General features: G+C 37.2%; 1 protein-coding gene across 1 annotated transcript; it reads right to left on the reverse strand.

Annotated features, from left to right (window-relative positions):
- Nucleotides 1-1,085: 1,085 nt before the first annotated feature.
- On the reverse strand, nt 1,086-5,387 carry LOC138899209 (secreted RxLR effector protein 161-like). Its single transcript, XM_070185348.1, has 3 exons — nt 5,039-5,387; nt 2,014-2,167; nt 1,086-1,236 (listed from the first exon to the last, which is right to left on the reverse strand). The coding sequence occupies exons 1-3, from the start codon at nt 5,385-5,387 to the stop codon at nt 1,086-1,088; spliced, it is 654 nt and encodes a 217-aa protein (XP_070041449.1).
- Between the last annotated feature and the right edge of the window lie 5,480 nt (nt 5,388-10,867).

The following is a 10,867-nucleotide window of genomic DNA, read 5'->3' on the forward strand; positions in this document are numbered from 1 at the left end:
ATCAGAACATAAGGCCTTTATAAAAATTCAAAACCTACTAAAAGTTTACCTTCAGCAAAAGTATCGTCTAAAATCATTTAAGCATCTTGAGAAAATTATCGGTCACAACAAGTTTTCAAGGCTTCGAGCAAATAAAATTGCATCGAAGTCGGGCTCTGTTCGAACATATGAAAAATAAAAGACTTATTACTATATTTGATTTTATGCTAAGGCATCAAAAATATTTGCAAGAATAGAGATTAAGAAAAGATGCTAAAAAAGTAGAGACTTGAAATTGCCAGAAAGGGAAGTTTTATATATTCCGGAATGTATTTACAAAGGCTCAACAAAAACTATCTCAAAATAAATAAATAAAATATACACAATGCAAAAACTAAAAAAGTTCTAAGGCATTCATGCCTGATCTTCACCGGGGACCGACTCGTCGCCAGAACCGTCGACACCTTCGGACCCCCTAGAACCCTCAGAGCCTCCGGCACCTTCAGTTTCTTCACCTCGGCCTCAAGCTTTATTGCTTCCTCGATCTCGATCTCGGCCGACAGGTCGAAGCCTCGGGCTTGAATTTATTCAAGGGACTCCCTTTGAGACAGTCGCCTCATATATTCGACATTAGTCTTCAGGCGAGCCTCGGCTGCTTCGACATCGACCTTGTATTGGGCCACCATCTCCTCAGCATCGGCAGAAGTTGTCTCCAACTTGGACTTCATTGCCTCATGCTCTCTACCGAGGGCGGACCGCTCTATGACAACCGAGCTCAGTTGTGCTCGGAGATCATCATTCAGCTGATCCTGCTTGTCAGCTTTCTCCTTCTCTACCCGAAGTTGAACCTCTACCGATGTCAGCTTTGCCTGGGCGATTTCCTTTTCTGAAGCCTGCATATCAATCTTGCTCTTCCACCCATAGACAATGGCTTGGATCTCGTTCATCTCCTTTCGAGTTGGTCGACCTGGTCGATCTTCTGTTGGACCTGTGAGGTTTTGTCGTTAGCCACTACGACTAATTCCTCATTTATAACTTCAAAGACTTTTACCTTTTTGACCAAGTCGGCATGTTCCCGCCTCAGGGCCGATGCTTCCTTCTGAGCCTTATCCAGCTCGGCCTGAAGGTCCTTGATGGTCCTGTCTTATTGCTCGTTGAGGAGCTTGTACATATTCTTCTTTCAAGCCTGCTCCTTGAGCACGAGCTCGAGCTGATTGACCTCGATACTGTATCGGAGAAAGCTCTCGTGGTGAAGTACTGAGGCTTACAAAAAAATGAAAGTCGTGAGAAATATCAAAAACTTAAGTAAAATACAAGAAGACGTAATGATGTTACCTGGTTCAATGCATGTTGCGCCTCATTGAAAAGACACATTATGTCCACTTCGTTCATATTTGTCTATTCCTCCTCGGTCACCAGGCATCAGAGGTAGCTGGCTACGCCCACGGGAGTAGATAGAACCCGAGCATCCTCCGGGACAGTAAGAATAATCGATCTTTTGCGACCAGGTTCCATACTCGGAGTGGGAAACTGATTAATCAATTTTGGGCTCAAACTTGGCCCGCCAGCTTCCGAAGATATATCTTTCTTCGCGACCTCCAGGTCACCCAGCCCAAAAAAATCTTCCAAAGTGGACGAGTCCACACCATCGAAGAAATAATAAAGGGAATCGTCTGCGCAATGAACCCCTTCATTGGACTTAGCTTTTCTTGTTTGGGCATCCTCAAGCATGGACACGGTGTAGGAGGGCATCTCCATAATGTCTATTACGTCGGGCGCTTCCTTCAGAGCTGAGCCGGCGTCCCGGGGGGTCCCAACCCTCATCTCCATATCGACCTCTCGATTCTGAGGGAGGTCGGCCTCAGGAATCTTCCCCTCGGCTGCCGCTTTCTCCCTATGAGGGGTCAATCCATGGGCGATAAAAATGTCATCTTCTTCCGACTCATCCCTAAGACGGAGAAGCGAGTCGGAATCTGGTACCCGAGAGCTGGTACTCTTCTTGGGCTTGCGAGCCACTCTCTTCTTTGGATTCACCTCAGGACTGGGGAGATCGAAGGTTTTCTTTTCCTCTTCCTCTTCCTCTTTTCCCCCGTGGTAGCACCGGACTGTCCCATAACGGATGGATCAACAGACAAGGATACATCCTCGTCCCCTTCCAAAGGCTTAAGCTCGGTGGTCTTAGGCAAACCTATATAAAAAAAGAAGAAAGGTCAGTATGATGTGAGTTAAGAACACAGTAATAGCTATTAGAAAGAGAACCTTACCATGAGAACGGGCTTCTCATCGGCCCTTCGAAAGCTTGCGCCATGAGCGCTCGAAGTATGACACTGTTTGCAGATGCCTTCGATCCACTCCTTGAGCCGGGGGACCATATTTGGAACCCGGGCAACATTTGCACAACCACAAATATGAATGATGAGAAAGGAAATGAAGAAAAATTCACACTTAAGGAAAGGCTGCACTTACGAGATGCATTTCACTTCTCGGGGAATGGCATGAACTCGGGAGGAATCAAGTCTTCAGTCTTCACCCGAATGAAGCGCCCCTGCCAACCTCGGTCTCGATCTTCATCAATACTCGAGAAGGAGGCATTGCTGGCCTGGCAAGTGAGCTTGATTAGTCCCCGTTGGAACATTCGGGGACTGTATAGACATAGAAGGTGGTCAATGGTGAACCGATGAGACTCGGTATTATTCACAAAATAACGGAGGAGGATCACGATCCTCCATAGAGATGGGTGGATTTGCACAAGGCATACCTCGTATCTCTTGCAAAAATCCAAAATAATTGGGTCTACCGGGTCTAGTGTGAAGGGGTAAGTGTAAACACTTAAATACCCCTCCACGTGGGTAGTAATAGCACTCTCGGGACCGGGGACTACTACATCCTTACCTTCCCATTTACAGTCCTCTCGGACCACGGGAAGGACGTCTTCGGTAACGGAGCATATATACCTCGTGCTCTTTTACCCCGATCCTGTTTAGATGAGGGTTTCTCGACCTTGAAGTTGTCCACAATTGAACAACCACCGGGAATAAACATTTTCGAGGGGGATGGGGAGCCGGTTCGGTAGCATCCACTTCGGGAGCAGCCGTCTCGAGGACAACTATTTTGGGAGCGATTGCCTCAGTACCGGCGGCCGGTTGGGAAGATGAAGAAGCAACCTGCTGAGGAACTGACTTGGAATTTTTGACCATTACTAACTGAGAAAGTTTGAAGATTTAAAGAAAAAGAATAGAGATTTGAAGGAGAAAGTTTAAAGGCTGAAGAAAAGGGTATGAAGACTTGAAGAAAATCTGGTAGGAACCCAAGAACAATTTTGAAGATTTGAAGATCAAAAGGGGAAGATATGAAAGTTTGAAAAAAGTTGATGATAGATGGGAAGTTTGAAGGTAGAAGCTTGATCAGAAAGTAGAAAAAGAATAGAAGATAGAAGCTTTTATAGGGGAAGTATGTAACGCTTCGCATTCGAAGAGAACCAACCGGTGGTTGACACGTGTACGAAGTTATAACGACACGATTGATGGGACGTTCCGACTTCTTCGTCATTTTGGTAGTGACGTATGAAGGAAGGAACCGAGGTTCATCTATCATTTCTTATCATTTCGGCAAACCTACTCTCTGAAAAATGAGTTGACTATCTGTATACGGGTAAAGCTGGGGCTAGCGAGCACCCCGATTTCCTGGTGGAGGAAATGAAGCAATCACATAACTACTCAGAATCGAGATCGAAGCCAAGAACCTCTCGCACTAAGGCCTGGACGAAGCACTCACCACCATCGAGACAACGCCCTTGAATCCGGTTCGGGCTCCAAGACCTCGAAAGGCACAATCAAATGGTTGCACATGACTAACTAGGGGTCGTCATATCCGCGCCCAACCGGATATCACGGTGTGGATCTCGGCCCGTATCAGTAGCTGATAGTGATTAATGAAAAAGAAGATTTTTACCTTTCTTAGAGTTGTACTTAGGATAAAACTCCCCTACTATATAAAAGAGAAGTTGATTGTTCAATAGGGACATTGTAACACGCATATCAAGGGAATAAAAATTCGTTTTCCCTGTTTCTAAGCTATTCAAAGGTTCACAACCGAGCCTAGATTCAATACTACTGCTGGTTTGGCTATTTATTCTATTTTTCATTTGCTTATCTAACATTATTTATTACTTGTGTTGGATTAATTCACATATCCTTAAAACTACGTATAAATTCAATTGTTATACATTTTAAGGGTAAACAAAATCGCATTTGAAAATTGAGGCTTTTTCTTTCTTTTATTTCCTTCTCTTTATTCATATAATATCGTTATTTAAAAAATGCTTTTCAACACTTTTTCTAATAAAAGAAGACTTCCTAAAGAGCTAAACATGACAAACATATCAAATTGACATTTGTTGAAAGGCCTTGCCACTTGTTGAAAGTCTTGACATTTGTTGAAAGGCCTTGCCAGTTGGCCATAATTTGCTCCCAAGTAATTTTATAATACATGGACCTTCACTCTTAATATTATTTATAACACTCCCCCTTGAATGTCCATTAGTAGATAATATGACACGTTAAAACTTTACTAGGAAAAACCCAATGGGAAAAAATTCTAGTGAAGGAAAAAGAATACACATGTTTAATAATACGCCTTTTGGTTGCCTCATTAAAAACCTTGCAAGGAAAACCCAGTGGGACAAAACCTGATAACTGAAAAAGAATATAACGCGTATTAACTCCCCCTGATGAGAGCATCAATTCACATCTTTGAGCCTTCGCATCCCAATCTTGTACACTAGTTTCTTGAAGGTTGACGTTGGTAAAGATTTGGTGAACAAATCAGCCATATTATCACTTGAACGAATCTGTTGCACATTGATATCACAATTATTTTGAAGATCATGTGTGAAAAATAACTTTGGTGAAATGTGCTTTGTCCTATATCCTTTTATGAATCCTTCCTTCAAGTGGGCTATGCATGCTGCATCGTCTTCATACAAAATTATGGGTATTTTGCCGCACTTTAAACTACATTTTTTCTTAAATAAGATGTATTACAGACCTCAACCACAGACATTCTTGACTTTCTTCATGAATAGCAATTATATCAACATGATTAGATGAAGTAGCCACGATTGATTGCTTAGTCGATTGCCAAGATATGGCAGTGCCTCCACATGTAAACACATAGCATAATTTTGATTGAACCTTGTGTGGGTCAGATAAATACCCAGCATTGGCATAACCAAAAAAATCGGGGCTGCAATCATTGTCATAAAATAAGCTCATATTGGTAGTCCCTTTTAGATACTGCAATATATGTTTAATTCCATTCAAATGTCTCCTTGTAGGAGCAGAGTTATGTCTTGCTAAAACATTAACTGAAAAATTTATGTCAGGCCTTGTAGTATTAGCAAGATACATTAGTGCACCAATTGTACTAAAATATGGTACTCCAGGACCAAGAAATATTTATTATTTCATGAGGTCTTAATAGATCTTTATTTATATCAAGCGTTTTCACAACCAATAGGGTATTCAATGGAATTGCTTTAGAATCTTTTGTGATTTTGGATCTTTCAGAATCACTCATTTTAAATTCATTCAGTAGCTAATATACCGCTTTCGAAACTCCCCAAAAATTCAAGTAATTTATGATACACAAGAATTTTGTCAAATCATGTCCAAATTATTTTAGAAGAGTTTTCAGAAATCACTATTGTTTAGTGGCTATTAACTTCTTATAGCTACCATATAAATAATTACTTTCTATAACTACTATTAAGTTATTACGGTAGTGTATTCACATGTATTTCTGCTACTGTATTTATGAATACAACAGCAAAAAGTGTCTAAAATCAGGGCAGTCCAGTTGTATGCGCATGTATTCACATGTATTCGCGCCATGTATTCATGAATACAACAGTAAAAAGTGTCTAAAATCAGGGCAGACCAGATGTACGCGCATGTATTCACATGTATTTGCGCTGCTGTATTCATAAATACAGCAGTAAAAAGCGTCTAAAATCAGGGCAGTCAAGTTGTACGCGCATGTATTCACATGTATTCGCGCCATGTATTCATGAATACAATAACAAAAAGCACCTAAAATCAGGGCAATCCATCTGTAAGCGCATGTATTTATATGTATTCGCGCTGCTATATTCATTAATACAACTGTATGCACATGCATTCATATGTATTCACGCCATGTATTCATGAATACAGTAATGACAATCCCTTAAAAATAGGTATGTCCAGCTGTCTAAGAGAGGAAAAATATAAATATCTTATTTCATGCCTCAATGGTAGCATATACCATAAAATACTTATTTTGCTATAAAATGTAAAAGATAGCTATAGAAAATAATATTTTAAAATAATTTTGGTTTATAATAAATAGGGTGTATACTTTTGCTATTTGATTTAAAATTTCCATTATCTTATAAAGAAAAAATTGGGTCATTTTTGTATCCTTCCTTTAATAGGTACTTGTTATGGCGATTATATCACATGCGCCCTGATTGTTTCAATCCGTGAGGATTTTGAAAGCTTTCTTGAATAAATTTTTGGGGAACCTTTATATGCTTTATAACAGACTAAATCCTTTAAGGATTTTCATATAAACTTTGTTGTCTAACTAGCCATATTAATAATGACAACAATTTACTATACGCATATTAAATTTTCATGTATTGCCAGATTCTACCTGAAAGTAATTGCATCCACCGTAATAGAACTTCTCTCCTTATAATCAATGCCAAGATATTTGCGTTATATCTTGTATCACAAGACATTTTTATTTCTATCAGCTTGATTTTTTTTATTTAACTTTCGCACAAAAATACATTTATACCTCCATTGCTTTATGCTTTCAGTGTTGGGATTATTCGTCCAACTTCATATTTTTCAGGTGAAACCAATTTTCATTGCGTATTTTTCATTTGGACAATCATTTATTTGTCCAAATTTTATGACAGATTTGAGCTCAAGATCCTCGTCAATATTAATAATATTGAGCGCTACATTATATCAACAATATCTTCGACAATCACTTTACATCGGTTCCATCATAACTCAATAAAGACATAACTTATTTAAATCTCATTATTTTCAGGTACCTGAGCCTCTCCCATGAGGTCTTATGAAGTGTTATGTCATTGTGCTCTTATAGAGCACTTGCCTCCTTATTATGACTATTTGCTCATCTCCTTCTCCAAGGAGTTTTATATTTGGAACCGATTAGTCTATTATGCGTCATACGTGTTATAGACTCTGTCCAGCATGGACTTTATTCTATTTGGAGCATTAGCAGCTTAAATATGATATTTATCTTTTGGTCAGTAAATGCGCTTGGCAATATTTTCCAAATGAATTATCACTTGAACTTCAAGTTCACATTTTCTTGTACGAGGATCTAGGTGTACTCATAATAATTCATTTCATGTATTATTTTTTTAGCTGTCCATTTTCTCCCCCTAATGTTGGGATCACTAACACATATCAGCAACCTTGGGTACCCATCTTTGTGCATTGTGGTGGAATAATTAAATCATATAGCACATCTATATTTCTAGATTGAAATTATTTGGTTTCAGACCCTGAACCAATTGTGATAGGGAGAATTTATCATAACTTGTTGGCTAGATGCGTACAAGTACTGCTGTATATTAAATAATACACCTCATATCAAATTTTGTTTTGGTATCTCATAACCAATGGTTTAGCTATAATTGGAGGCATACTATTTCTGCTAAACCAACTTGGATTTATACCAGTATTATCAAGATAAATCATCATAATTTACATTCTGGAATTGTGTTCTAATAATTTGAGCAAGCAATTTACAAAAGCCAAACTACAAGTTGATAACAAACGCACACATGACTATACAATAGATGCAACTATTAAAATCATATAATAGTAAACGATCCATATGACAAGTGACTGTGCCCATATATATATATCACCTTTTATTCGTTCTATAAATCAAGGGATTCAGTCCCAACATTAGCTGGTATATCATGAGAATAAGAAGCACAAGAAAATTATTGAAGAATCTTTTATTTCTTCAATATATGCCAATGTGAATTCTCAATCATTTGCGCATAATAATTGAATCGGAATGACCTACAAGTCATGCCAACTAATATTTATTTTAGTAAACCTGTAGTTTACTTGTGGCATGCGATTCCATTATCATACTTATACTTATGTAGTACAAATAGAAAAAAAGTCGGGTAACCTTTCATATTTACCCGATATGATTATAGTAATATGAAGATATTTAATCTTCCTTTTATTTATAGTCTCAATATGCCAACTATTTTGGCTAATATATTTGAAACTCAAAAAGTTTCTTTTGAGACATACTATAATACCAATGCCATGAATAATTTTATTATCTGGGTAGTAATAAATTCGCTCTTTCAGAGTTCTCAATTATTTTGTACTACATGATCTTTTATCACACCATCCATATGGTGAATGTCTCTTTCACGAAGAAAAATATGTCATAATAATTGCCATGGTCAAAATCATCATAAGCAAAATTATTTTGCTTTAATAGTGCCTTTAATAACTTTTTATAAGGCATGAAAAAATATTTTGGTATACCGTATGTACGTGACCAATGACATATTCATGTAACTACACAGTAATATTCATTATCTTTCTTTCTCTCAAACCTCCCTTAGAGGTGAATTGTAGTATTTATTCAACCATGCACAAGCATATTCTTCTGTATAATTTGTATCATAAATATATTTTCACATTTACTTTCAGGAATGAGTCTGCATTTACAATGCGTATCACAAGTCACATTTTCAAGGGATGGACTATAATCATGTGGACGTGTTTCGTATTAACATACCACATTGATGCATATTCCTTTCACCTTTGAAGGATTATTTTGAGAACTCTTATTGTTCTTTTTTTTTTTATAATTATCATAATGATGACTATTATTACTTTAATCATTGGCACACCCATATTTATTGGTCAATGACTTGTCTTCATTTAGACTTATTATGCACCGCTACCACATCACTTCAAGCATGGAGCAAATCAAGTGGGATTATACATACATTATTTTTCTTTAGTCATTATTATATCATCAATATGGTGCATTTGAACTCAAACTCAATGCTTACTTTGGATTTCATATAAAGGTATGTTAGGCCATAATGAGTTAGCACTCGAACCCAATATCCAAAGTAAAAAAAAAATTACTTTGGAATTCATATAATGAAATTTCTCATTAAGTGATCTGGAATGAGAATCAACATCATTTTTAATAACATATATCTTACTCTATCATAATTCTCATCCTACTATGTATGTGCTATATGGTAAGCATAATCACGAGAGTTTTGCATAGGATACGCACCTTGTTCTGAACCGAAAAAACTTTGACTAAATCTTTTAGGAAGAAGATAATAAGCAAATATTTCAATTGGTTAGAGACTCGTGTTGATAACGTGTTATGGAATAATAGAAAATAAAGTAAAATAAGAGAAATTTAGAGAGAGATAATTAATAAACTTTTTTTAATAATATTCTTCAAATGTTTGGGCCTATTTATAGACATTTTTGCATGATCGGATTTGGCCACTTGTCCAAAGTAATGCCACTTGTTGAAAGGCTACCCTAATTGAAAGTCTTGACATTTGTTGAAAGGCAAGTCATTTTGGCCATAATTTGCTCCCAAGTAATTTCATATAATATTATTTATTACTCTTCTTTATTTTCTGGATTTTGTTTAGAATATAGATCCTGATAACATGAAAAAAAATTATTTTAGTTCAAGAAACATTATACATTTATTGTTTTACTAGGAAATTTATATAAATAAGATAATGTTTAAAATCAAATAAGAAAACTGACATATTGATACTTCAAAATTATGTTTGTAGATGTTCTTCCACATTAAACTATACAAAATATGTTGGAAATCGGAAGAATATTAGTTATTTTCTTGATCTAATATTACCCTTTCTTTCCAAATTTTCATTTTAGGAAATGACATCTCCTTTCCTTTTTTTTTTTTCAGTTAAGCATAACATTGGTTTACTAAATTTTGAGTTAATTCAATCGTTTTATCGTAATTAAACAAACATTGGTTAACTTATCATTTCTCACGATGATAACTTTAAATTGTTACCTGCAGTGCTATAGTTGCATTTTGCAGTGCCAATAGGGGCGGAGCTAGTGTGCAGATACGGGTTCAGCCGAACCCATTAACTTTGGCTCAAACTCTATATTTGTCTTCAAAATATTAATTTAGAATAACTTCAAATCCTAGCTCCGCCTCTGTGTGCCAATGACTGGAGCTGTTCTTTGTACATTAAACGCATGCCATGATTCAGCTATGATATTAGTCTAGCTGAGGCATTCACAAGCCAAACTCATTTTTGTCGACTATAAGTGAATTTGATCCTGCTAAGGGCAACCGGTGTACAAAGCATTCCGGCATTCATGCAGGTCCGGGGAATGGTCGTACCTCAAGGGGTGTGACATAGGCAGCCAAGTGAATTATACTTCCGGGACATGCACATCCTAAGCGAGTTGAGCATATTTTCATTACTGTTTGCTACTTGTTTCATTCATGGAATGAGAGCTCAATGCCTATTTACTTACGCTTTAACTCTTCCGATGTTTTACTGCCTTATCTCTCCAAAAGAAATATCACAAATATATCCCTTTACAAGGTGGAACACCAACAGTCAAATATTTATCAAATTCACCATCATGTGATAGAAAGCGTACACACTACCCTCCCCAAACCCCACTTGTGGGATCTCACTGGGTTGTTGTTGTTGTTGTTGTGATAGAAAGCCGCTTCCTCACAAGGTTGAAATAACGACAGTTGGGTTCATGGCCTATGCAAATCATTGCCAAGATTG

This window comes from Nicotiana tomentosiformis, chromosome 9, assembly GCF_000390325.3.
Source record: "Nicotiana tomentosiformis chromosome 9, ASM39032v3, whole genome shotgun sequence".
NCBI lineage: Eukaryota > Viridiplantae > Streptophyta > Magnoliopsida > Solanales > Solanaceae > Nicotiana > Nicotiana tomentosiformis.